Raw genomic sequence first — 27731 nt, forward strand, 5'->3', positions numbered from 1 at the left:
ACTGCCCAATTTGTGACCCACGTCCCTGTTACAGACACGTAGCGCAAAGCCTGTGATTGGGATGCTTTTAATTTCCAATAAATTAAGGGTGTCCGGCGGCTCCCCACCAGGCCATCAAGTGAGGATGGTGGTCACGTTGGGCAGCAGTGTGGCAAGCTCCGACTGGATCCCCGCAGTTTGGCACAGCGGGTTTCCCTGCAGGTTGAGGTGAGCCAAGGTGGGGAATGCGGCCAGGCTCCGGAGGGCTGAGGCTTGCTGGATCCCTGAAGGAGGCAAGCGGAGTTAAGGAGAGTTCGCCCAGAGGTGCCCCAGCCCACCCGGCCGGTCAGCTTCTCCAGCCCCGTTCAGGACAGCCACAAGGATACGGTTGTTGCGCAGAGAGAGCTCCTCCAGGCAGGGCAGGGGGGGCAGTCCTTCCAGGCCCTCCATCTGGTTGTCGTCGACCTCCAGCACCTCGGGAAGGGAGGTGAAGAGTCAGAGATGCAGCCCCTCCTGCAGCTCAGGAACGAAGCCCGCCAGGGACCAGGGGCTGAAGGTTCCCGGGCACAGCTGGCGGGCACGGGTCAGGGAAGCCGAGCTGAGAAAGGGGATGATGGGCGGGGGGTGGCCTTACCTCCAGGCAGCGCATCATGGCCAGCGTGGGGGGCAAGGTGGGTAAGAGGTTGTCTGAAAGGCTCAGGTGCGTGACCAGCAAGAGGTGTTCCAGGTGGCAGAGGGTGGTAAGGCCCTGAGAAGAGCAAGAAGCAGGGGAAAGGTTGGCAAAGATTGGGGGGGGGGGTCAGATAAGCCAGCTGGGCTCCCCGCCTTCTTCCCACTCTTTCAGACCCAGTTGACGTACTGCACTGTGCTGAGGTTTCCAGAATCGCAACGAACGTGAGATTTGCACAAGCCCTCGTTGCTGTTTCACCTTGCGCGCGTGCCCGAAAAAAGGCATCAGGCACCAACGTGCAACCAGCCCGGACAAGGCCAGTCGGCCATCCAGCCCTCGGTTTCTCCCTCCACAATCGTCAGCTGGAGGTTTTCACTCAGGCGCCAAACGCAGTCCGAGCTGCTCTTCCACCCCGCAGAATCTATGTCCCATTTGGAGAAAAACCGGCATTCTTTCATTCCAGACACCCATATCCGCCTGCCCTCCCCGAAGCACCTTGCCTCTTGTTTTATCCCATTGGCCCAGTTTAAGATGGGTGGACTTCAACTCCCATGGCTGGCTGAGGAATTCTGGGAGTTGAAGTCCACCCATCTTAAACTTGCCAAGGTTGAGGAACACCTCAACACATTAGCCAATTTCCCTTTGAAGCCACATAAGAGGAACTGGTTGCCACATCTTATGCAAGGGCATTCTGCAGCTTAGCCTCTGAAAACAGGGTTCATGTGCAACACCAAAATAAATACGTGTGTGCGCATGCGGGGGAGGAACAAACCCTTCACAGTTCTGCGGGGCTGCCGGTCTGCTGTAACGAGGTCTGGTGTTTGGGTAGCTTCTCTGTTCAGCAAGAAGATGCAGCCCATTCCCGGTCTGATGTTGATTTGATAACCTCAACGGTTAATGGCAACGGTGGGGAGCTCTTACAGGGACTGTACTGAGCTGATGTAGAGTGAATTCTGCTGCCAATCATGATTTTAGGTTTTTAAATTGATTATGGACAGTTTTTATACGTTTGTATGTTGGCCTTTAACTCGTTTTTTGTTTTTAACTGAACTACTTAGAGTTGCTTAGATCAGATGGGCGGCTATACAAATCCTTGACTGGACTTTCCATCGTAAGTTGTCGCGACCCTAAGTTGAGTCACCACGTGACCGGACCTGATTTTACGACCATTTTGACAGCGGTCGTTAAGCGAATCACTGTGGTTGTTAAGCGAATCCAGCTTCCCCCATGGGCATTTTTTGTTGGAAAACGGCAAAAAAAGTTGCAAAGTGTGATCACATGACTGTGGGGAGCTGTGGCAACCAGTCATAAATGCAAGTCGGTTGCCAAGTGCCCAAAATTCGATCATGGGACCGCAGGGGTGTGTGCAATGTTTTGTGACGCTTGGAAGTGCTTTACAGGCCATCAAGCACCCATCCTGAGGCTGTCGTAACTTCGGACTGTCTTTAAATGAACAGTCGTAAGTCGAGGACTGCCCGTAATAATAACTGTGAAGGACTCGACAGGTGGACGAAAATACCAAATCCAGCCAAAACACCTGGCTGACTGTGCGATCCACCATAATAACCTGCAAAGAGATACCTGTCCCCTGCTTTTGGCACCCAGAGAATTAACCTGGTGATAGTGTTCCTTGCCATTCCCTCGCGTCTCTGAGGACGCTGTCTGGAATATCACCTGGTTCTTAGTTCTGCCCACCTGCAGGGCCCCCATCACTCATTCCTGGCCCTCCTTGCCTGATTCAGACCCCGCTGCCCACTACCTTCTGCGACAGGTCCACCACCCGAGCCTCGGCGTATTCCATCTTGAGGATGCTGTTCTCAATCAGAAACTTGCTGCGGAGATCGTCCAGATACGAGGAGCGCATGGGGTCTGCCGCCTGCCGAAGGGAACCAGAGAAGAGGAAGGGGCCATGAAGGGCGTGGTGTTAACAAGATTGGCCTGTCAACCCATCAAGGTAGATCAGACTAGGAAACCAATGCCATATAGGTCAGGACTAATGATTGTAAAGCTACAGCAATGTTTCTCACCTCGGCGGCTTTAAGATGGGTGGACTTCAACTCCCAAAATTGCCCAGCCAGCACGCGAGGGAGTTGGGAAAGTCCACAGGCCTTAAAGTGGCCAAGTTTCACCCTGCTTTCGGTTTACGAATGATGTGCCTCTTTAAACTGTATCTAGATCATTATTCCAATCAGCCTTACGGGTGGGTTCCTGGATAGATAAAGATTCAGGAAGCCAGCACGTAAACAGCCAGCTGGAACATTCTTTGCCATTCATTAAAAGAGCCGCCTCCTTGCTGGACCATGCCAAGGTCATTCGAAAGAAAATCAGAAAGTACCCTAAAGTATACAATAAATAGTTTCTATATAGTCATTAGTCTAGTCCCGCCCATTCTTCTCCAGGAATCTTGCTAAACAGACCCTGTGGGAATCATTTTCCCTTTTAGGAAGCTCCTAATGCAGTGTTTCTCAACCAGAGCAACTTTAAGATGGGTGGACTGCATGGCTGGCTGGGGAATTCTGGGAGTTGCAGTCCACCCATCTTAAAGTTGCTCAGGTTGAGAAACACTGCAGTAACAGAATCTTGCAAGTCTGAAAGGGCCTCCCCGCTCTATGACATTATCTACAAGAGAACTAGGGAGAGCCAAGTCTGAGACGGCTGCAAAATGTTGCATGCTACATGCACAATGCTAGCTTCCAAATGGAGAAGCGGTGACTGCACACTGCCCTTCGGTGTCCTCCTCCCAGGCTGACCTTCAATGCTGTGAAGTAGCCGAGGGTCTCTTGTTCGTAAACCAAGGGGTCCAAAGCCCTCATGAGGAGGATGATGGTCAGGAGGCACCCTAAGGAGGAAAAAAGGGCAGATTCAGGTTTAATCAAGCTACCCCCCAACCACCCCCCAAAACGCAAATCACTGCTGCCAATTCATTTGCAAAAGTTTGCTAATTCTGCATACTTTCTGGGGGACAGAGTTGCAGGGAATCACAAAGCAATTTCATTCCCTCTCCCCTAATTTAGCCTTTGGGGTCCCACTAAAAACCATAAACATTCTCTTAACACTCTCTTGCCTTGACCACCTGAAGGAACAGCAGTTTATCTTTCAAGCTGCTAGTCCTGAAGGATGCTGTGAGACTGGAGGTCCCATGGCCAGCTCTTGTGAACGGCTAATGCCCAGATGTTCTACAGCCTTAAGGCCTAGTAGCTTAGCAAAAGCATTCGTTGCTGCAACTGAGGTCTGTTCTCACAATCCACACGTTTTGTGGGGGAATGAAGTTTCTCTGACACCTACACTTGTTCTCTGGCTCCAGGGCCTGCAGTTCCTTGCAGGATTCCAGCTCAGACTGAAGGACAGTTGACTTCTCGATGGACAGCTCACACCTGGGAGACAGGAGTGAGACAGGAGGTCAGGAAAGGGACCGTCCTCTTAGGAAAAACTGGGCCACGGCATGACAAGGAGAGGAAGCGAGTGCCAGAGTTCTGGCCACAGGGAGGGAGAGAGACAGAGAGGGAAGGAAGGAATTTTAACAAGGAAGAGAATGTGAAAGAGGGAAAAGGAAAGGAAAGGAAAGGAAATAGAGAGGGAGGAAGGAAAAAGAGAAAGAAGGAAGGAATTTTAACAAAGGAAGGGAAAGTGAAAGAGGGAAAAGGAAAGGAAAGGAAAGGAAATAGAGAGGGAGGAAGGAAAAAGAGAAAGAAGGAAGGAATTTTAACAAAGGAAGGGAAAGTGACCACAACAGTGAAGGAAGGAAGGAAGGGGAAGGAAGAAGAAAGATGGAGAGAGACAGAGTAGGAAGGAAGGAATTTTAACAACAAAGGAAGGAAAAGTGAAAGAGGGAAAAGGAAGGAACTAAAGAGGAAAGGAAAGGAGTGAGGGAGAAAGAAAGACGAAGGAAGGAAGGAAGGAAGGAAGGAAGGAAGGAAGGAAGGAAGGAAGGAAGGAAGGAAGGAAGGAAGGAAGGAAGGGGTGGCAATTATGAACTACTACCTCTTCCAACTCATTCATCATATTTCTCTGGTCAAATTCAATTAAACCAGTAATGAACAGATAAACCTCCTTCTGAAAGGTATTGCAAAACTGTACGATATAGGTATTTTCACTAGTCACAGAAAACTAGCAGAGAGAAAAGGCTAAGCTAGAACCCTTTTCCCGAACATGCTAGTTTTCTACATGCAAGGTGTATGCAATATGGACTGTAGCTTTACAGACAGATCCTGGGAATCATTTTGTCCTGCACCCTTCCTCCTGCATTCTAAACAGGTACTGCCCAAATCGGACTCACAGAGAGACAGACGGACTAATCCCGCCCATCCCCGCCCGGACTAGAATGCAATCTTGGAAAAGCCAGCCAGGAGAGGCAGGGTCTGGGAGGAACAGTTGCAAAACCTGAGCATTTGCGGGGGTTGAAAAATCCCTTTTCAAAAATAGGAAAGGCACCAAGGAAGAAAGTGAGGCAGGATTAATTTCTGTTGCTCCAGAGGTAGAAGGTTCCCTCCTGTGGGGGGAATGTAAGGAGAAAGATTAGGGGAAAATGTCCTGAAGTCTGTTGGAGATCTCCCACTGTCCCCAGGAGATGGGGGGACACTTCCCTTACTGAGGTCTATAGAGAAACCCCCCTCTCCGCCCCAACACCACCCTGGAAGGAGAAAACTTTGCTTACCAAGGCAGTATAAAACTCACTTGCTAACTTCGGAATATTCCCTTTCCTTTACAAAAAAGCGGATTCCATTTTTACCTGCAATCTCATTGCCTGCCCCCCCCACCCCACCAGACCCCCATTCTGAGCCGGCCTGCAGCTGCTTAGCTGCAATTATGCGACTGCCTGCCCCCTCTCCCCTTTCAGGGCAATTTCAGGGCATTTCTCGGGCAGCCCGATCCAAACTCGCTCACCCCACCCTTCACAAATGGCATCACCCACCGAGCAGTGACGAGCACATCTCAACTCCCAACCTGTTCACCCTGGCGGATCTCTTTCCCCCCGATGATTCAGGAAGAGCTCAGCACTTCCTCGGCTGGCGCTGCAGAAGCCTGACTCGTGCCCGAGAAAAGGTTTACCAATAAATCACTCCTGGCACCTCCAGCTGAGCGGGGTTCCCCTTCCTCCAGCTCAGGGCAACATCTTGGTCAACCCCGCTGCTGAAAACGGGCTGCGGATGCCCAAGAACGGACGAGGACCAAGGTGATTTGGTGGGGAAGGTGCTGGATAGCAGCGGGGAGAGCCGGGTTCTAGTCCCGGCTTGGCTCAGCCTACCTCACAGGGGGGGCAGAATGGGAGGAGGGGCAGAATGGGAGGAGGGGGCACTACATAAGCCCTCTTGCGCTTCTGTTTGAAAGGCAGGATATAAACCTAATAAATATTTGAAAATTGGAAACAAGTCTGAGTTCCCCAGGCTGCTGCCTGATCAAATTGCAGGTGGCAGGTATAGGATGTGATTTCTTTAAATGCTCTATTTTTTGGTACCGAAGGAGCACCCTTCTGCGATTGTCTGCCTGTCCCGGAGGAGTTTAGCGGGGTCAGCTCGGCCACCTTAATGGGATCTCAGAATGGGGCCTTTGCTGAGTCCCGCCGAAGTCCTCAGGGGCCTTCTGAAAAGCCCTGGCTCCTTTGGGCCGCAGGCAAAGGGGATCTGTGGTCCTGCTTTGCCCATTGACTCGAATGTGATCAACCGATGTGTGTAGGTTGCACAACAGTTGCGTTGTTTCCCCACATAGGTTCCTCCTGTCCTCCTCTTCGCTCTTGTTCATTGCCTAGATTTGCTGCAGTGATTGAGGGAGGCAGCTTATAAACGGATTAGCTAACCATCTTCCCAACAGAGGCTTGCGTGGTGCTGAGTAGGGCTTGGCATGACTCTTTTCTTAATTAATGAAAACCAGTGAGCCAACTGGGCATTTAGCAGGATTTGTACCCTAAAGCACTGTTTCTCAGCCTCAGCCACTTGAAGATGGGTGGGGAATTCTGGAAGTTGAAGTCCACCCATCTTCAAGTGGCTGAGGCTGAGAAACACTGCCCCAAAGCCATCACCCCTGTGTCTTGGTAGGAGAGCAGCCATCTTATTATTAAGTCACATACTTCTAATTTTCAAAGGACGTCTGCTCTTCACGCAGCGCCTCCTCGACACTTTATGGCACGTATCTCCAAGCGTGGTTCCTAGTTCACAGAGGGGAAACTGGCAAGCAGCACCTATGAATCAGACCATCTGGGGCATCCAGGGCTCCAGTTGAACCCACATGGGATGGGTGCTCTGCCACATTCTCTCGCTGGCTGGTCATGTAGCCTTGCTTCCATGCAGACCCCCAAAACCACCAGTCTGCACTCCCTTGGCTGGTTAGGAGCTGAGAGGAGAGATTAGTTTAGATTTGGGAGGGAGGGAGGAAGAGAGGCAGGTGGGCTGGTATCAGGATTGGGCGGGGGGCAAAACATTCCAGAGCCACAGAAGATCTGGCTGGATCAAGGTGCTTCCATAGCTAAGACGGAGCTGTGGCGCCTCTTGAAAAGGGACAGTTGGTTTCGAAAATGGACTGAACCGCTCACATTAATAAGGATTTATGGGATGCTGGGCAAGACCAGGGGAACGTAAGAACATCAGCTGCGGCCTGCTGGATTGGACCCCTGGCCCACCTGGTCCAGCAGTCTGTTCTCCCCGTGGCCCACCGACTGCACAAGGATGCCCTCTCATCTCTCAGCAATGGCCTTCGCTGCCGTCACGGCTAACGGCCAGCGATCCCCACAATTTCCAAGAATTAGTCCAACCCTTTTTTTTGAAGCTGGCCGAGCAGGTAGCCAGCCCCATGTCTCGTGGTAGTGAATTCACGCTGAATTATGCATGGGGCAGACAAATACTTCCTTCGGCCTGTCCTGATTCTTCCAGAAGTCAATTTCACGGGTTCTAACGTTTTGGGAAGGCGAAAATAAGCTTCCCCTTGTCCACCTGATCCACACCATGCTTAATTCTGCACCCCACAGTCATGTCCCCTTTTGTCTGCCTCCTTTCTAGGCTAAAATGTCCCCCACGTTGCAGCCTTTCCTGATAGGAAAGTGCTTGGCAAAGGTGGTTTTCACCCCATACATTGAGACAAAAACGAAGACTCACATCGTCACGCTGGGCTCGTGCAAAAGCAGCCAAACCTCCTGTGATGCTCCATCCAATAAACTGCACCATGCCCTGCCTCACCTCTCGTGCAGAGACCCCAAAGCCGCTTCAGCCTCATTTAGCGTGTTGTGTGAACCCAGCCAAAGACCCCCGTCCCGAGATCTTGGCCCCTCCTTACCTGAACACCTGCTCCTCCGTCACTGAATCCTGGCTCCAGCAGTCCTTGTGCCCTGGGGGGGGGGGGAGAGAGAGCGGGGTTGAGCGTCAGGCTGCAGAACCAGGGATGTTGCGGGGATGGGGGGAGGCCGCCGGATCACCTTTGAAGAGGACACATTCCTTCTGCACCCGTCCTTCAGCCCAGAGGACCCGAAAGGTGTGCTGAGGCCAGTGGTCGTTGAGAGCAGACGTCGGCAAGTCACACAGCTGGGAAGGTGGCCAGATTTAAGGAAAAACCAGAACTCTAGAAGAGGGCAAGTGAGCTGCTTCTAACCCCTTTCCTCAAATTCATGCCCCCCAGTTCTCCCAAAATCGTAACTGGTGTCATTGGTCTGGGGCTGGGTTCTGAGTCCCCAAAGGGTTCCAGATCCACTCTCACTCTCAGATGAAGAGGGGAACCTCTGAGCAAGTTCAGAATTTTTTTTTAAACAGAAATACTAAATACAGGCAATTCGAATTGCATCTTTCTTCCTCTTTTTCTTTCTTTCTTTCTTTCTTTCTTTCTTTTTCTTTCTTTCTTTCTTTCTTTCTTTCTTTCCTATCCCACCTTTATTATTTTTATAAATAACTCAAGGCGGGGAATATCCCTATTACTCCTTCCTCCTCCTGTTTTAGGTTTACAAAGGTATTTACATATGCTTCCCAAACTGTAGTTTTTTTAAGCTTTTGTGTAATTTTTTCTTCTTCTTCTTTCCCCCCCGCCCATCTTCAGTGTTTTGTTGACCACTGTATGGGAAAAGATCCATCTGTCTGCCTGCCCGCCCTGGAAAACAGACGCCCAGCCCTGCTTTTCTATTCCTGGAACTCCTTTCCACTTCAGATATCCTTCACCCTGCTTTCGGTTTACGAATGATGTGCCTCTTTAAACTGTATCTAGATCATTATTCCAATCAGCCTTACGGGTGGGTTCCTGGATAGATAAAGATTCAGGAAGCCAGCACGTAAACAGCCAGCTGGAACTTTCTTTGCCATTCATTAAAAGAGCCGCCTCCTTGCTGGACCATGACAAGGTCATTCGAAAGAAAATCAGAAAGTACCCTAAAGTATACAATAAATAGTTTCTATATAGTCATTAGTCTAGTCCCGCCCATTCTTCTCCAGGAATCTTGCTAAACAGACCCTGTGGGAATCATTTTCCCTTTTAGGAAGCTCCCAATGCAGTGTTTCTCACTGCAACTTTAAGATGGGTGGACTGCGACTCCCAGAATTCCCTAGCCAGCATATGATCCCATTTTCGACCTTCCCGGCCGGCTTCTGGCAAGCAAAATCAATGGGGAACCGCATGATTTGCTTAATGACCATGTGGTTTGCTGAACGCCCACAGTGATTCATTTAACAAGCACTGCGAAAAAGGTTGTAAAATTGGGTCAGATTTGCTTAATGACTGCTTTGCTTAGCAACTGAAATTCTGGTCCCAATTGTGGTCATTAAGCGAGGACTACCTGTACATATCTAAAGGACACCCCCATTCGCTTCTCTGCTCCCCATAAATCCACAATGGCTGGACAAATTCTCTCCAAAACGGGAAGCGTCCTGTGCTCCAATTTGTTCCAACTCTCCATATTCGTCTTCCCCACAGGGAATCCTTCCTTGTCAAGCTGAGCCTAGAAAGATACCCACATAAGTCCGGGTTTATTCCTTCCATCCGGGGTGTGCCAGCGGACCACCAGGGGGGATTCATCTCCAAACACAATCAGGTCATGCGATGCTGGGGCCACCTAAAAAGGAGAGGAGGGAACCGTCACTGCGGCCAGACACACTCCTTCGAGCCTCCTTCCTTCTCAGCCTTTGGAACTCACTGCCACAGGGTGGGAGAAGGCCACGGCCAGGGAGGTGTGTTCCCTGTTGACGTAGATGCAGCGAATGGTGGGTTCCGGGTCACCTGAGGAAGGAACAGAAGGGGGAAACAAAGGCATCCAAGTTGGGAGGGGAAGGTGGGTTTAAAGCCGCCTGCTCTACGGTAAGCACCCTCCAGGTGTGTGGATTTTCACTCCCAGAATTTTTAGCCGTGATGGCTGAGGGGTTTGGAGCGTTGAAGGGGCCCCCACACCCGCAGGGGCCCATAATCCAGGAAGGCAGCTGAAATAAAGGCCTCTGACTTCTGCCCCCTTTCACCCAGCCACCATCGTCTGCAGCGGCAACTGGAAGATCCTCGGGCCCCCCGAGCTGGGCTCGAGACAATCCTTGGTGTCCTGAGGTCTTAAGGATTTGTTTACCGGGGAGAGATTTCTATCGTTTTGCGTTTTAGAGAAAGCCGTAAGTTGGATTATAAAATGGATCTGTTTGATTAAGGCTAAAATACACATCTGACTATTTCTGGTAGCTCTTAACAGACTTCTGCTGATGAGGACTGAAAGATGAGTTTTTATAATTTGATTATTGATCAGGGGTGAGGTATGGGAAGAAGAGATTTTTTTTTTTCTTTTTCACTGAAATACTAGAGAAGGTGTTAAGTCACTGGCATTATTTATGAGGGGGGGGAACTATCTTTTATACATCTGCCTTTTTTCCCCCCTTTCTTTCTTACTTTCTTTTTTCTCTTTCTTTTTGCATCTTTCTTTTCTTTCTACATTTCTTTTAGTTTGTATTACAGGTAGTCCTCGCTTAATGACCACAATTGGGACCAGAATTTTGGTTGCTAAGCAAAGCGGTCATTAAGCAAATCTGACCCAATTTTAAGACCTTTTTGCAGCGGTTGTTAAGTGAATTACTGTGGACATTAAGCGAACCACATAGTCGTTAAGCAAATCATGTGGTTCCCCATCCATTTTGCTTGCCAGAAACCGGCCGGGAAGGTCGAAAATGGTGATCATGTGACCACGTGACGCTGCAACAGTCATATATGTGAACCAGTTGCCAAGCGCCCGAATTGCAATCATGTGACCGCGGGGATGCTGCAACAGTCCTAAGTGTGAGGACCAGTCATAAGTCGTTTTCTCCAGCACTGTCGTAAGTCCAAGCCATCACTAAATGCGTGGTTGTTAAGTGAGGACTACCTGTAGCTTTTTATCTTGGTATTTTTAAAATTTTAATAAAATTATTATAAAACCAAAACCAAAACCAAAACATAACTTAAGAAGGCAAGAAGATGTGCAATAAAGTATTTCCAAGCCCCGCTCAAGACTCTCCTTTGTGTCGCCCCCCTTCATATCCTGGGGAGCCCTGAAAAACCCAAAGCCCCCCTCCCCAGAATCTGCCGGAAGCTGAATTTCCCTCAAAGGAAACTAGATGGCTGGTTTGTCTCCTACCTCTGCCCAGCAGCCAGCGATGGTAGAACCAAGCGCTCTGGTCATTGGGGTCCGTGAAGAAAGCATTTTGCACCAGCTCAAGTTCTGGAAGGGAAGGGTCGCTAAACAGAGAGGAACTGGGTTTCTTGGCGCTTGCCAAGAAGCAACTGACATTTACACTTAAAATCCACCAGGAGCATCCATTTAAAGCTTTCACGTCCCTAATGCCACATCATGGGAGCTGACTTTTAACCCATCCGGAAGTACCAGGCTTGGAAAACCTGGCCCAGATTCCATCCCGGGATTAAGTCTCCCTCCAGCAAGAAAAGGGATAAAACTCGGTTTGTTTTAAGCAAGAGAGACACTGCTGCTAGTGGACACCCCCAAAAGACTGCTGGTCTGGTTCCTTTTGAGTAGGGCACACCTTCTTCCTTGGATGTAACAAGAGCACCACACCAGGTAGGACAAAAAAAAAAACAGTTAAAAAAAAGAGATAAAAGTGCTTCAGGCACAACAGCAGCATATCCTGCACAGTTCATTTCGAGGCTGGCATTCGACAGCTGGGTGTTCTGCCTTTTCCAAACAAAAACCACTCAACATTTTATTAGTTCATGACAAAGCTGAGATCACACAGGTGTGGCAAGCTTGGTTTTGGTTCTGGGGCTCTGGTGCATGTTTGGTGGGGGGGACAGGCTGAAAAGCCAACGAAAAGAGGAGAGGAGGAGGTGAAAAAGTGACCCTGCCTGGGGAACCATCACTCTCCCTGCGGGAAGTTATGATTAATTACGCTTTCATGCTCTCCTCCTCCAAAGGGATTAGTGACTCTTATTCTCTGCTTATTTAATCCTCTCCAAACTTGGGGGGCAGGCTGAGAGGAGAACCAGGGCTCCAATTTCATCCGTTGCACGGGATTGATCTGGGGTCCCCTGCTGCCTTCACATGGCCCGACCTGCAAGGGGTCCCCAGTCTTTTGAGGCAGAATGGGGTCTCAAATAGGCATGAAAGGGAAAGAAAAACCTCACCAGTTTGTTTATTTCCCTCCCCCTCCCCAAAATGGCATTTCGGACATGCATGATGCAGCTCTGCCCCTTTGCGCTGTTGCCCCCCTCCCCAATCCGAGTCCCTCAATCCACAGCCCAGAAGCAAGTTTTTATTGCCATTTTCATCCAATGTTTTTCTGAACAGGGTTTAACTGCTTGTTGTTTTCATGAATATTTGCGGGGGGTGTGTGCTTTATCCTTATTTATTTTAAGCCCCCTGGGAGGGGCATCTTGGGGAGGGGGCTCATGATGGCAGCTGCATCCCTTCATCGCATGGCTTCAGTTGCACGGTCCCAGCTGCGATCCTGACTTTTGGGAACACACGCACAAGCAGACAGCTCTGCTACCTGAAACTGCTGGAAGAGGCAGCATGCAAATAAACTTAAATAAAGAAATGAGAAGCAGACTTGAGTGGGGACTAAAAACAAATAACCAGACCAACTGAATTCCATGCCAGAAATTCAGAGACTGCACTTTCTCCCCCCCTGAAGAGTCTTAACTAAAGCAAAACAAACAGATGAAACTTACAGAAAGTGCCATGGATGGTTTTGGGTTTTTGAGTACTTTTCTAAGGACCAAGGTCAGTGCCCTCAAGGAGTTTACAGCTTAAGCTTCAGGGTTTGAAGAGAGCCAGAAAATAAGACTTTGATGGGGAAATGCGAGTGCTGCTGTCTATGCAAAAGGGGCTAACACATTTTTAAAGTCCAGAAAATATTCAGGAGCAGCTCAGACAGACAGCTCCCTGATTCACTGGAATATAAGAAGGTGGAGGAAGACGTCAAGCGCAGTCAGACCTGCCAAGATGCTGTTATTAGAGCCCATCTCCATAAACATAGTTTTAGCCTTCCTGTGGAGATGATTTCCTGGTTTGGTCTACCTGGTGGGGCTGACAATATTAGAAAACAGAAAGAAGGTTCCTGAATTGGCTGGTCTTTAGCAGAGCAGGCACACCCCTGAGCAGAGATCTCGTTCCAGGAATAAATGACAGCAGGATGAATTGCAGGGAAATCAGGTTTTGAGGACCACAGTGGTGCCAGAGCTTGGCTGGGGAGCTGCTCTCTTCTCTTAAAAAGGACTAAAAGGGAATTGGGCAGGGCAAGCTTGCAGAGAGCCTGTTTTCACATGAACGAAACTCACCAGTTCCTTTTCTGATTAGGCCACGTTGCTTGAGAACTCTCCGTTTCCCCCCACCACACTCCTTGCAGATAACAGGTCAGGAAGGAATTTGATTCCTCAGCTGTCTGTCCAGAATGGCATGAGGACTCCTGCACTGGGCCGGGTGGGAGGTGGCCTAGAAGACCTTCAAGGTCCCTTTCAACCCTATCCTTCTACGATTCCCACTTGAAAAAAGCGATTCACTCCACATGAAACATAATTTGACTGGATTCACTCAACATGAAAAAATGGACACCCTCACATTGGATGCATTCCACTTAAAATAAATAAATTAGTAAACAAGCATTCCTCAATCTGCCACCCTCCAGGCGGGCTGGGACTTCATATAACGAACTTCGGTTGAAGTCCCAGCCCATCTCAAGGGTGCCACATTGAGGAACCCCGTGTTACCAGATAGGCCAGCTCCAGATTCCCTACGGATAATAACCTTGGATTTTTCCTCTTTGTGGACTCAAGTACGGTTTATAAAAGCTTTGGAAGATTTGGCTTCAAGGCTAGGATCCTCTCAGTGAGGGAATGCCACAGGCAAGCTTTACTAGCAATGAAAAGGCAAAGAGACTTCTTCTGGAGAGATAGCAAAAATTACAGACGCCAAGAGGAGAATCTTAGGGCCAGGATCCTTTGCCCATCCAGACTGTGGCTCACCCACATTATCCACTTCTATTGCATGTCATGAGTAAAGGATATGGGTCAGGTAGCCTGTGTGAGGGCTGAACCTGGGATCCTTGGCGTGCAAAGCGTGGCATTGCCTCCCTCTCTGAAAAAAACTTCATCTGAGAAAGGGCTAAACCTCAGACTTGCCCTTCATTACCCTGAAATGCATGGGAGAATAATAATTAGAGAAAAACTGCCTTCCGGGGTCATTTGCCAGATGTTTAAAAGAGAAACAGGATTTTTTTCCTTCTGTTTTGAAAAGGAATTCATCTGATAACATGACTCAAAGTCTGCAGAAAGCTAAACCAGAAACATTAACCTGTCCAGCACTGATTTATGGCACAATTAAATTAAGGCAGTGTATCAGTCTGAAAGTAAAATCTATCCTGCAAAGTTCTGGTTTCGTCTGGCCATCAGGAAGGAGGAAGGAAACGGCGGAGCTATGCAAAGGCTGTTCTGGAAACCTTCCACAGCTGGTAAGAAACGGCTGCCTTTTGAGGTGTCACCCAGAATTGCTTGTGTGGTTTCAAGTCTACTTCTGCAAGCATTTTGTTGAGAAGAGCAAAAAGCAGCAAAATGAGGCGGGGAGTGGATCAGGAGAAGAGAGTGGCCCCAGAGAAAGACCATTTATTTGCCTTTTGATGAGAAGCAGCAAGCAGAAGGGACAGCAAATGGACGGGGTAAACAATTCAGGATCCTTTTAGACCAGTGTGTGTCAATCTCAGCGACTTTTAAGACCTGTGGACTTCAACTCCCAGAATTCCCCAGCCAGCTAAGTCCACAGATCTTAAAGTCGCTGAGATTGACGAACACTGTTTTAGGCAGTTTTTAAATCCATCCTTGCCAGCCACGGGCCCTTTCCTCTCCGCCAGCCTCTCTCCTAACCTGGTGCCTTTGCAACTCCCATCATTCCCAGTTAACAGGGATGGGAGTTGTAGTCCTGAGCGCCTCCAAAGGTTGCCATTTTGCGGGAGGTTGCTCTAGGCCAGCGTTTTTCAAACTTGGCAACTTTAAAATGTGCGAAGTTCAACTCCCAGAGGGCTGAAGAATCTGAACAGGGCGCCTGAGGCTCTGTGCTGCGTTGCCCAGAAGGAACCCTCCTTTCTTCAGTGATCTGGATGTCCTCTAAATGCCCTCTGGGTGGACAGCTTAGAGACGTATTTCCTTTGCTCTCTCCGTTTTGCAGATCTGCCTTGTCGGCCACCGGTTCATGGTTCAAGCGATCTTAAACTGTATGACATGGCATGCAAATTCTGTTTAATGTCTCCGGATGCTTTCCTCTACCCATCCAACCTGGAAGCTGGGTTGGGCAGTCTAACCCTGACAAGAGATGGGGAAGCTGTGGCTTTTCTCAATTCTAGAGGGCCTAACTCCCATCATTCTTAACCAGCCAACAGGACATAGGTCACCAATTCTCCTAACCCCTGTAGGGCCTCCATATCCCAACAAACTTATTTTGCCACAATTAATTAGCGCTGGATGGAATTAAGTGACCTCTTAGGCAGATTCCCTTACACAGCATCTTTGGAATTACCTCTCACCATCTGTTTTTCTCCAAAGGTCTTTGGGCTGTAACGAAGCCCAGTTAGGCTGAGCAACAAGCAAAATGTTCTTGCTCACTCTTTTTGTTTTTTTAAAAAAATGGCTTGCGCCTGTTTTTCCCTCTCCTGGATCAAAGTTTAAACTGCAAGCTCCTCAGGGCACAGACCTGGTAATTTATTTCGTGACCAGCACTGGAGTCACTACTTCGGTTCATCATTAATGTTATGACCTCAATATATTATTACTATCAACGTATTTTTAAATTATCTAAAATTATATAGTTATAATTAAATTTTAAATTAATTATAATTTAAATTATATTCTCTACATTGCCCAGGATCCCTTGGGACTGAAGCAGGTAATAAATCTTATAAATGAATGAATGAACGAATGAATGAATGAATGAATGCATTAGCAACTGCAATCCATTTTTTTCCCACTTTCAGCAGCTCGGGGAGTGTGCTGTCCAATATGGAACCCCTTACGATTAATAAGGTTAATTCCCACCCAGTGCCGCCCCCGACTTCTCCTTCCCAGATTACCACCTTTCAAAAGGATTTCCTCCGTGATCCGGCCCTGGTGCTGGGGATCGGGGTACAGTTGCGGGAGAAGGAGGCTGCGATAATGCCAGGAAGAATAGTTGGAGAAGTTGCGGGTGATCAGGCTGTCGCTGAACGCCAGCTCGTCCTGGGGGACCACTTGGGACTGCTGCACCACGAAACGCCGGTAGTCCCAGCAATGAACTGCAGGGGGCACCACAGAGAATGGTCAAAACTGGAGTTCACCCAACCCTCATTCTCTTCCCCGTCCCCCCAGCTCAGTGTCTCTCAAACATGGCAACTTTAAGATGGGTGGACTTCAACTCCCAGAATTCCCATGCTGACTGGGGAATTCTGGGAGTTGGTCCACCCGTCTTCAAGTTGCTGAGGTTGAGAAACACTGCCCTTACTCACGGTCAGCCTTCCTCAGGCATGCTGAATTCCAGTTCCCAAGATCGACAGCCAGCCCAATCCTACTCTGGCTGGGAATTCTGGGAGTTGGAGTCCAACATAGTTGCAGGGCACAACTGGAGGATCCTTGGCATAATGCTGGGAACCTGCCCAGGCTTGCTCCCTCTGGGTCCTACTTAGCATCAAGACGGCATGCCTGTTGCCGTACAAGCCCATTCCATATTTAGAATTGCTATCAATTAATGCCTCCCTTCTTGGGTCCTCTGTTTCTTTCTTTTTACTGTTTCTCATTTTTTAAAAAATGTAAACCACCAAGATTGTCTGCTGGAGTCAAGCAGCTTCTCAATTGGATGGATGGATGGAAGGAAGGAGAGAAAGAGAAAGAGAGGAGAGGAGAGGAAGACAGGTAGGCAGACAGACAGACAGACAGATCTAACATGAGGAAGAAGAAATTTTGGAAGGCTTGCATAACTGGCTAAAACTGTTTATCAGCCACCCAGAGTCAGTCAGTCTGTCAGTCAGTCTGTCTTATTTATTTATTGCTCACATTTATATGTCTACCCATCTCACACAAGGCAACTCTGGGCGGCGTACCACAATTAAATAAAAACAGCGAATAAATGAAAATAATCACTATAAAAAGGTAAAAGTGATGATTAAAAAAAAAGTATTATCAACAAATTTTAAAATATACCAACCCCGCGGAGAGGGCAAGAATGCCCATCACAGTGGAGCCACCTAAGAATGGAGATGAGATGGGCAGCTATATAAATGTGAATAATAAAGAAATAAATGGTGACTGAACAGCTGGTGGCTTTGTGCGTTTGTGCGAACTCTGGCAACGGGATGAGTTCAGCAACCGTGGCGAAATAACCCGGGGGTCGGCATGTTGTCTGAATGCAGCTTTCGAGTCAGATCTGAGCCGAGAGGAGGGTTCAGGCAGCTGCCTGGGCGAGGCTTAAATGAAACGCTGCACCGGTTCATTCCCCCTAGCCAGAGGGAGACCGCGTTCGCCAGGGGCCGCCAGGGGAGGAAGGAGGGAAGTACACACAGTTGCGCTCATCGATCTCCAAGAATTTGCTGCACAGCTCCAGTTCCCGGGCCCAGTCTGGCTTGGGCATGTGCTCCATCACCCAGCAGCGGTGGTGCCACGTCCCGTAGGATTTGGGGTTCACCCGCAGGCAGCATTCCAGGAAACTGAGTTCTGCCTTGCACAGCGCTTGCATCTCTTCCGGGCTCCTGGCAGGAGATGGCAAGGGTGTGGGCGCTGCAGAAGCTGGGCTTGGTCTGCATTGGCCCCCAGCTTCCTCCCCAGCCTCTTCCCCTACTCACTCCTCCTCCTCCAGGTGAAGGAAGATCTCTCGCCGGAAGTTCCAGAGCGTGGCAAAATCCGGGTTGGCGCCCAGCACCTTGCTGCCCAGCTCCAAGGCCTCCTTGTCCAGCTGCCCCAGTTTCCTCTGAAGCAGAAAGTTGACACGGCTGGGTCCCAAATGCCCTTCGCCCCCTGCCCAAGCTCACTCCTTCTCTGGTTACTCATGGATGATGGGCTTGGCGATTCACCCGCCAAGCAAGGAAAGATGTGGTGAGCCGACACGGGCTCCAAGGCCTAGTTGTGCAATGGCTGTGTCTGCAAACACACCAGACCAGCCTAAGCTCAGAGTATTGTGGGAATGCAGCCAAGATGCGTGGACTTCAACTCCCAGAATTTTGCTAACCTAGGTTAGGTTAACTGTATTGTCTGGATCCAGAGCAGTGTTTCTCAACCTTGGCCGCTTTAAGACGGGCGGACTTCAACTCCCAGAATTCCCCAGGAAGCCATGCTGGCTGGGGAATTCTGGGAGTTGAAGTCCGCCCGTCTTAAAGCAGCTAAGGTTGAGAAACACTAATCCAGACAACATTTGCTAAATCTTCAGTCAAGTCAGGTCACGAAGAGTCGGAAGCGACTAAACGAATAAACAACAAGTCAGGCTGCCCTGGTTCCTTGATCCGGGTCAATTTGGGGCAGACCTCTGTTTTGTGTTTAGGCCTGCTCTTTTTAAAAATCATTTTTATTTTTTGCCTCCAAGGGCTTCAGGGGACACGAGAAGCCTGTTCCGGAACCTTTTATGGTGACTGAGATGGAAGTGAGGGATTGCAATGCAAACTGGACACCTCAAGGCTTTCAAACGCTCCTCATACCTGTATCAGCCTTTCCCCAACCACGGCAAAGAATTATGCTGCCTCAAAATGGCAGTTTGCTAGCAAATGTCAGCAGTGCAGTCTGGGGGCTCTGGGCCTAGAGTTGGTGGCGGGGGGGGGCGGTGCATGCTGCTTGCAAGTTGCCCCTCCCTGATGTAAACTGAAACTGAGAAGCAGAAAGACTAGTTAGCCCCAGAAAAATCAAAACTCAGTGCCACCTTGCCATAGCGCTCACCAACGGGGTCCATTCCTCTTTTTCCCTGTCCGAAAGAGGCAGAGGAAGAGGAGACCCACCCTTGGAATGCCTTTGCTAAGGATGGGAAGCAGCTATCACGGCACCCCTGCACTTCTTCGAGCAGCTACGGTCACGGGTCAAAAGTCCCCACCTAAGCTAATTTCATAGCATCGCATCTCCTTTAGCCTACAAGGGGAAGAATCCAGAGACCAAACCATGGATTCTTACTTTATTGATCTGCAGATTAAGTTTCATCTGGGGCACGTTGATCTCTCTCTCTCTCTCTCTCTCAGCACCAAGGCCATGATGAAATCTATCTGTCTATATACAGTGTGTGTGTGTTTGTGTGTGTGTGTATAGATCATTCTCTCTCACACAACTCCAAGGGCATTATGAAATAAATCTATCTATCTATCTATCATTTCTCTCTCTCTCTCTCAAACACACACACAGAACATCAAGGGCATTATGAAATAAATCTATCTATATCTATCTATCTATCTATCTATCTATCTATCTATCTATCTATCTATCTATCTATCCTCCTCCTTTTCCAGTGTTCTGTCAGTTTCTCATGCTTCTATTATCTATCTATCTATCATCTCTCTGTCCCTCTCAACACCTTATGAAACGCATTATGAAATCCAACTCAGTGAGAAGGGCCAAGATTTCAAAGGCCCACGTGGCAAGATGTCATGATCAACACAAGACCTTCCATGATCTTTTTCTCGACCAGGACCAGGACCAGGACCAGGACCAGGACCAGGACCAGGACCAGGACCAGGACCAGGACCAGGACCAGGACCAGGACCAGGAGGAGCCCTCGCCCCACATTTTCACCTTCTCAAAGATGGCCTTGGTGGTGGTTACATACTGGTGGAGTTTCTTCTCCCGCTCAAGGCGTTTGGCTTCAGCTTGCTCCTCCGTAGTCTTCACCTTCAGCCTTCCGTGCTGGTGGGGGAAACCAAAGAGAGGGCAGCTGAGGATGGGAGACCTTCCTTCGGTGAAGCGATGGGGAACCACCGGGAAGGGTCCTCATCGGAGGACTGTGGGACCAGACAAGTGTTTCTCAAGCTTGGCCGCTTGAAGATGGGTGGACTTCAGCTCCTGGAATTCTGGCTGGGGAATTCTGGGAGCTGAAGTCCACCCATCTTCAAGCAGCCAAGCTTGAGAAACGTTGGAGTAGACAGAGAACTCACCATGTTGACTGCGCAGCTGAAAGGGCTCCAAAGAGAGAAGCGAGGGATGAATTACGTATCCTAGGAAATTGAAAGGAAAAAAAAAAAGAAATAAGGGTGATGCTGCAGCTCCACTACCCAGCAGACAAGCTGAGGATGATAGGAACTATAGTCCTACAGAGAACAACAAAGTCGATGTATAAAGTCGTTCGGCCTTCAGATGGAGTGCAGGTTTACAATCACATTTTTAAAAAAGTTAACTCGAATTTCTCCCATGTTATCTTCCCAGCAACCCCAGAAAATAGACTGGGCTAATCATGGCTTGTCTCAGATGGGTTGTGAGCTTTGTGGCCAAAAGGGAGGCAGAACCTGGTTTTACAACCTGGCGAGAAATGGTGCAACCACACCAAAGCTTTTCCTTGCGACAACCTTGGGGGAAGTTTGGCAACAGGAAAGAGACTCACCCAGTGCTTCCCATTGGTTAATTTAGCCTCTGGTGCCTTATGACCAACACTGGTAATGTTTTCTTTTTTTCTGATCCAGAGTCTGAAGCAGTGGCAAGGCTTGTTCATTTCCCATAATGCATCCCCTATCACTCTGGGGCATTGTGGGAAATTAAAAAAGAAACTGGTCTAGACCCAACCTCAGAGCAATCCTACCCCAGGGACATTGCCCCAACCCACTAACACCCCAGGCTCCTTAAATCCCAGACATGCTACAGCTGGATTTGTGCATCACACTAACCCGGTGTGCAAACCTGGTTTGACCATTTGTGCAAACTCAAGCCACTGTGGTTGATTAAACCGGGCGTCTGGTGTAGCGCCAAGCACGACCTCAGCCAACAGTCCCCCAGAAAATCACAGTTAGCCCAGGGTGCACATGCAGCCTCTGCTTTAGCATTAAAGCCTTTTGACCGGTGCAGAAATGAGGGGGGCAAAGCAAATTGTGCCTCCAGACACCCCGGAACAAAACTTGGGGGCGGCAGTGTTAGGTCCCCTGGTCATTTTACCTCCCCCATCCTTCATGCACATCCTTTTCTTGCCTTCAGACTAATGCACAATCAGCTACATTTAAAGAACCCCCTTTACTGTTTCCCCCCCTTGTGGAAGCCGTGAAGTGGTCTCTTCCGGAACAGTCTAGACCGAGTTCTAAGGGGCGAAACCATCCTGAAGACGCCCGCGGGGGTGTAGAACCGGAAAAGAGCCAGCGGGCTAATCCTAGCAGCCTCTAGGGGGCGATACCAACCAGCCGGTAAAGGAGGGGGATAGGCGGCGAATATTGAAATCGGTGGGTCGCGAGTGGTCTCGTCCGTAGCGGCTCTGCGAGCAAAAGTCGGCACCTTCGGGCGAATCCAATTAAGGCGGAAGGAGAAGATGATGCGACGGATAAATATGGGTCCTACCATTGCGGCCCGAAGGCTATCGAGTTGAAACCTCCCGGCGGGACGGAGCGTCCTCCTTCTTAAAGGAACAGACTTACTCAGTTTCCCCCCCTTTCTCTCATGCTCTTAAAAGGAGGGTGGTGAATGAGAGTTCATTATAAGCTCCTGTTGAAGCGAAGGCTGGGCTCCTGGATTGTGCGAAACCTTGTCCATTCAATAAATCAGAAGTGGCTTTGTGTGCACAAGCCCTGTTTTACAAATCATCATGGCTAGGACTACATGCAAAGGCAAAGGAATCACATACAGCTCCGTGTCATGTAGGCCAGTGCTTCTCAACCTCTGCAACTTTAGATGGGTGGACTTCAACCCCCAGAATTCCCCCGCCAGCATGGGTGGACTTCAACTCCCAGAATTCTGGGAATTGAAGTCTACCCATGCTGGTGGGCTTCAGCAAAGGATCGTTACCTTGCCGTGGTGCTGGAGCTTGAGCACCTCAATGATGCCATGAGCTAAACCGTGAAGGGCCACCCAAGACGGGAAGGTCATGACAGAGAGGTCAGACTAAATGCGATCCCTGGGGAAGGTAATGGCAACCCACCTCAGTATTCTTGCCGTGAAAACTAAATGGATCAGTACAACCAGAGATATGTCGGTATACCATTGGAAGATGAGACACCCAGGTCGGAAGATGGTCAAAATGCTACTGGGGAGGAACAGAGGATGAGCTCAACTAGCCCCAGACGTGATGACGCAGCTAGCTCAAAGCCGAAAGGACGGCTAGCAGCCGACGGTGCTGGTGGTGAACGGCGAATCCGATGTTCTAAGGATCAACACACCATCGGAACCTGGAATGTAAGATCTATGAGCCAGGGCAAATTGGATGTGGTTATTGGTGAGATGTCAAGATTAAAGATAGACATTCTGGGCATCAGTGAACTGAAATGGACTGGAATGGGCCACTTCACATCAAATGACCACCAGATCTACTACTGCGGACAAGAGGACCACAGAAGAAATGGAGTAGCCTTCATAATTAATAGTAAAGTGGCTAAAGCAGTGCTTGGATACAACCCAAAAAACGACAGAATGATCTCAATTCGAATTCAGGGCAAGCCATCTAACATCACAGTGATCCAAATATACGCCCCAACCACAAATGCTGAAGAAGCTGAAGTAGAGCAGTTCTATGAGGATCTGCAGCACCTACTGGACAACACGCCTAAAAGAGATGTTATTTTCATCACAGGAGACTGGAATGCTAAGGTGGGCAGTCAAATGACACCTCGAATTACAGGTAAGTATGGCCTGGGAGAACAAAACGAAGCAGGACACAGGCTGATAGAATTTTGCCAAGACAATTCACTCTGCATAACAAACACTCTCTTCCAACAACCTAAGAGACGGCTTTATACATGGACTTCACCAGATGGACAACACCGAAATCAGATTGATTACATCCTTTGCAGCCAAAGGTGGCGGACATCTGTACAGTCGGTAAAAACAAGGCCTGGAGCTGACTGTAGTTCAGATCACGAACTTCTTCTTGCACAATTTAGGATCAGACTAAAGAGATTAGGGAAGACCCACAGATCAGCTAGATATGAGCTCACTAATATTCCTAAGGAATATGCAGTGGAGGTGAAGAATAGATTTAAGGGACTGGACTTAGTAGATAGGGTCCCGGAAGAACTCTGGACAGAAGTTGGCAGCATTGTTCAGGAGGCGGCAACAAAATACATCCCAAAGAAAGAGAAAACCAAGAAGGCAAAATGGCTGTCTGCTGAGACACTAGAAGTAGCCCAAGAAAGAAGGAAAGCAAAAGGCAACAGTGATAGGGGGAGATATGCCCAATTAAATGCAAAATTCCAGAGGTTAGCCAGAAGAGATAAGGAATTATTTTTAAACAAGCAATGCGCGGAAGTGGAAGAAGACAATAGAATAGGAAGGACAAGAGACCTCTTCCAGAAAATTAGAAACATTGGAGGTAAATTCCAGGCAAAAATGGGTATGATCAAAAACAAAGATGGCAAGGACCTAACAGAAGAAGAAGAGATCAAGAAAAGGTGGCAGGAATATACAGAAAACCTGTATAGGAAGGATAACAATATCGGGGATAGCTTTGACGGTGTGGTCGGTGAGCTAGAGCCAGACATCCTGAAGAGTGAGGTTGAGTGGGCCTTAAGAAGCATTGCTAATAACAAGGCAACAGGAGACGACGGCATCCCAGCTGAACTGTTCAAAATCTTGCAAGATGATGCTGTCAAGGTAATGCATGCTATATGCCAGCAAATTTGGAAAACACAAGAATGGCCATCAGACTGGAAAAAATCAACTTATATCCCCATACCAAAAAAGGGAAACACTAAAGAATGTTCAAACTATCGAACAGTGGCACTCATTTCACATGTCAGTAAGGTAATGCTCAAGATCCTGCAAGGTAGACTTCAGCAGTTCATGGAGCGAGAATTGCCAGATGTACAAGCTGGGTTTAGAAAAGGCAGAGGAACTAGAGACCAAATTGCCAATATCCGCTGGATAATGGAAAAAGCCAGGGAGTTTCAGAAAAACATCTATTTCTGTTTTATTGACTATTCTAAAGCCTTTGACTGTGTGGACCATAACAAATTGTGGCAAGTTCTTAGTGGTATGGGGATACCAAGTCATCTTGTATGCCTCCTGAGGAATCTGTATAACGACCAAGTAGCAACAGTAAGAACAGACCACGGAACAACAGACTGGTTTAAGATTGGGAAAGGAGTACGGCAGGGCTGTATACTCTCACCCTACCTATTCAACTTGTATGCAGAACACATCATGCGACAAGCTGGCCTTGAGGAATCCAAGGCTGGAGTTAAAATCTCTGGAAGAAACATTAACAATCTCAGATATGCAGATGATACCACTTTGATGGCTGAAAATGAAGAGGAACTGAGGAGCCTTATGATGAAGGTGAAAGAAGAAAGTGCAAAAGCTGGTTTGCAGCTAAACCTCAAAAAAACCAAGATTATGGCAACCAGCTTGATTGATAACTGGCAAATAGAGGGAGAAAATGTAGAAGCAGTGAAAGACTTTGTATTCCTAGGTGCAAAGATTACTGCAGATGCTGACTGCAGTCAGGAAATCAGAAGACGCTTAATCCTTGGAAGAAGAGCAATGACAAATCTCGATAAAATAGTTAAGAGCAGAGACATCACACTGACAACAAAGGCCCGCATAGTTAAAGCAATGGTGTTCCCTGTAGTAACATATGGCTGCGAGAGCTGGACCATAAGGAAGGCTGAGCGAAGGAAGATCGATGCTTTTGAACTGTGGTGTTGGAGGAAAATTCTGAGAGTGCCTTGGACTGCAAGAAGATCCAACCAGTCCATCCTCCAGGAAATAAAGCCAGACTGCTCACTTGAGGGAATGATATTAAAGGCAAAACTGAAATACTTTGGCCACATAATGAGAAGACAGGACACCCTGGAGAAGATGCTGATGCTAGGGAGAATGGAAGGCAAAAGGAAGAGGGGCCGACCAAGGGCAAGATGGATGGATGATATTCTAGAGGTGACGGACTCGTCCCTGGGGGAGCTGGGGGTGTTGACGACCGACAGGAAGCTCTGGCGTGGGCTGGTCCATGAAGTCACGAAGAGTCGGAAGCGACTAAATGAATAAACAACAACAACAACATGCTGGTGGGGGAATTCTGGGAGTTGAAGTCCACCCATCTTGAAATTGCTGAGGTTGAGAAACATTGATGTAGGCATTGCAGGCGGAGAGGTGTTACTTTGGCCAGAAATCAGGAGGAGTCTGGTACCACCCTTAAGCAAATTTATTAAAAGCCTGAACTTTTTGTGAGCTGCAGCTCCCTTCATCAGATGCCTTATGGACCCCTTTGAGAGTCTGGTGAAATCTAGACTCCTTCTCAGAAAAATGCATTTAATTACATAAAATAAAACACATATAGATTGTATTACAAAGGAAACCAATTATGCTCAAATACAGTAATCAAAATATTAAAAACAACATGTATGTAATATAGTAATATATGTGCTTCTTTATTCATCCATTCAATCAATAGCAAAACAATACCTTTCTTTAATATATCTATATATATTAATATATAATCATTTTAGATAGCAAAATTTATTGAAGTTAACAAATACTTTGGGAATCCAGAGGCCCTAAATTCCTTTGCTGCCTAAATAAATATGTTTGAAAAAAAAAGTTAAATTTCAGTTAGAGGTTAGTGAAAGTAAGCTTATAACTTTTATCGCAGCCAAGTCCATGGACCTTAGGCTGGGAACTTGGATGGGAAAAAAAATTACAACTTTATTTCCAAGGGACCCCAGGTTAAGAATCTCTGCCTTATGGACTTCTACTCCCTCTAGCTGAACATCATGCTTCTCACTTTATACATCATAGGAGGAAAGCCATGTTGGTCTGTGATAGCCAAGAATCGGAATGTAGCACCAAGTGTGATCTTGCCTGTATTGAGAAGGAAAAAAGATTAAAAATGCATCAGCGGTCAACTGGTAAAAAGGGAAGTGCCTATACCAGTCTTTCTCAACCTTGGCAACTTTAAGAGGTGTGGACTTCAACTCCCAGAATTCCCCATTGTGCTGGCTGGGGAATTCTGGGAGTTTCCACTACTGAGCTTTCAAGCTCCCCTTAACTAGTATGAATTTTCTCGCTCATTTTCAGCTCTTGATCAGGTCAAAATGTCAGTCTACTATTAACTGAGGATGTTCCACGCAACTCAGCCAGTACGCTCACGCTCAGAGTTAGCCTAACCAAAGCCATCTTTGAATTCTCTAACATTGGCCTGAGCTTTTTGCCTTTTAATGATCATATTAAGCCACAGTTTGCTAAACAGACCTCCACTGCCTGGGCTTGTAAGACACGCTGAGGCACAAACAAGCAGGTGACATTTGTGAGAAGGTATAAATCCAGTTCCGAATTACGCTTCAAAGCATCTGTCATCATCTTTGCTTTATTTGCTGTTGCAAAAGCAGCAAATCTGGAGGGAACAAAGAAACATTCCTGGGTGGGGATGAAGGAACCACTAACTTTGTCTTGATTCCCAGAAAGTCTTTGTACGCTGCGATTTAGTTTTACGGTTCTGCTTTTCTTTCAAAACAGTTCAAGCCACTGATGATGACAACAGGACAAAGGAAGATTAAAACAAAAAGCAGAAAACAGCTATCAGGTTCTTTCCCTAAACTAAATCTATGCATCCTCAGAAGCTCTGCATTTTCCAGCACATAAATATTTCACAACTGATTAATTCCTTTAACTGAGGTCACGTTCTGCGGGAAGGATGATTTAGACCATAAAGGACAGGAAAGGCCTTGGCTGCTGTGGGTGTGTGCTTGGAGGTCCAGTTATTCCCATAAGAGGCCCACATTTTTACTGTCCCGCTTTTCACCCCAGACTTGGTGCCATCCTTGCTGTCTCATAGCAATGTCAGACGTTGACGTATGAATAATCCATAATTGCTGGTTTCAGTGGGTGGGTGCTGATATTCCTCTTACTGTAAGAGTGTTGAGTCAACTAAAAAAAGAATTGAGGCAGGTTTTTGAAAAGAAACACACTTCCCTTTCTTTTGCCTGTCTCCTTGACCTCTTGAGAGAGGAACTGCCAAGGATCGTGAGAACTTTCAAGGGCTGGGACTTCGTTTTAGGAAAGAGTCATTGGATGGCAGAGATTTTGTGGTATCTTGCAATAATATCTTATATTGTTCATATTATAGTAGTGAATTCATTGGTAAACCAGTGCTTATTGATACAGGTAGTCCTCACTTAATGACCATTTGTTTAGCAACGGTTCAGACTTAGGACAGTGCTGAAAAATTGACTTGTGACCAGTCCTCTTACAACTGTTGTAGCATCCCTACAGCCACGTGATTGCCATTTTTGATCCTCGGCCAGTTTCCAGCAAGCAAAATCAATGGGGAACCACGTGATTTGCTTAACGACCACGTATCTTGCTTAATGACTGTGGTGATTGACTTAATGATCGCCACAAAAAGGTCGTAAAATTGGGTCAGATTCGCTTAATGACTGCTTCACTTGGCAACTGAAATTCCGGTCCCAATTGTGGTCGTTAAGCGAGGTCTTCCTGTAAGTATAAAATATAAGATAGACTTTCTTTTTCTTTTTTTTTTTCTTTTCCAAGTTTGTACTTTTAATTTATTTTATTTTCTTTTTTTAAGATTAAATATTGCTTTGTTAAAAAA

At 47.8% G+C, this 27731-nt stretch overlaps 1 protein-coding gene across 2 annotated transcripts; it reads right to left on the reverse strand.

Moving 5' to 3' along the window:
• Window positions 1-53: 53 nt before the first annotated feature.
• RABGGTA (Rab geranylgeranyltransferase subunit alpha) lies at window positions 54-26483 on the reverse strand. 2 transcript variants are annotated; one of them, XM_063301622.1, is made up of 17 exons: window positions 26423-26483; window positions 20152-20211; window positions 19793-19903; window positions 17872-17996; window positions 17591-17778; window positions 16135-16332; window positions 11199-11282; window positions 9750-9832; window positions 9567-9668; window positions 8052-8157; window positions 7913-7964; window positions 3935-4023; window positions 3400-3488; window positions 2409-2525; window positions 614-727; window positions 366-453; window positions 54-263 (listed from the first exon to the last, which is right to left on the reverse strand). In XM_063301622.1, the coding sequence occupies exons 2-17, from the start codon at window positions 20152-20154 to the stop codon at window positions 115-117; spliced, it is 1698 nt and encodes a 565-aa protein (XP_063157692.1). In that variant the 5' UTR covers window positions 20155-20211; window positions 26423-26483; the 3' UTR covers window positions 54-114. The 2 variants fall into 2 exon arrangements, with proteins under 2 accessions (XP_063157692.1, XP_063157693.1); XM_063301623.1 differs by lacking the exon at window positions 26423-26483 and adding an exon at window positions 21376-21516.
• Between the last annotated feature and the right edge of the window lie 1248 nt (window positions 26484-27731).

The sequence above is a fragment of the Candoia aspera genome, chromosome 4, assembly GCF_035149785.1.
Source record: "Candoia aspera isolate rCanAsp1 chromosome 4, rCanAsp1.hap2, whole genome shotgun sequence".
NCBI classification, from domain to species: domain Eukaryota; kingdom Metazoa; phylum Chordata; class Lepidosauria; order Squamata; family Boidae; genus Candoia; species Candoia aspera.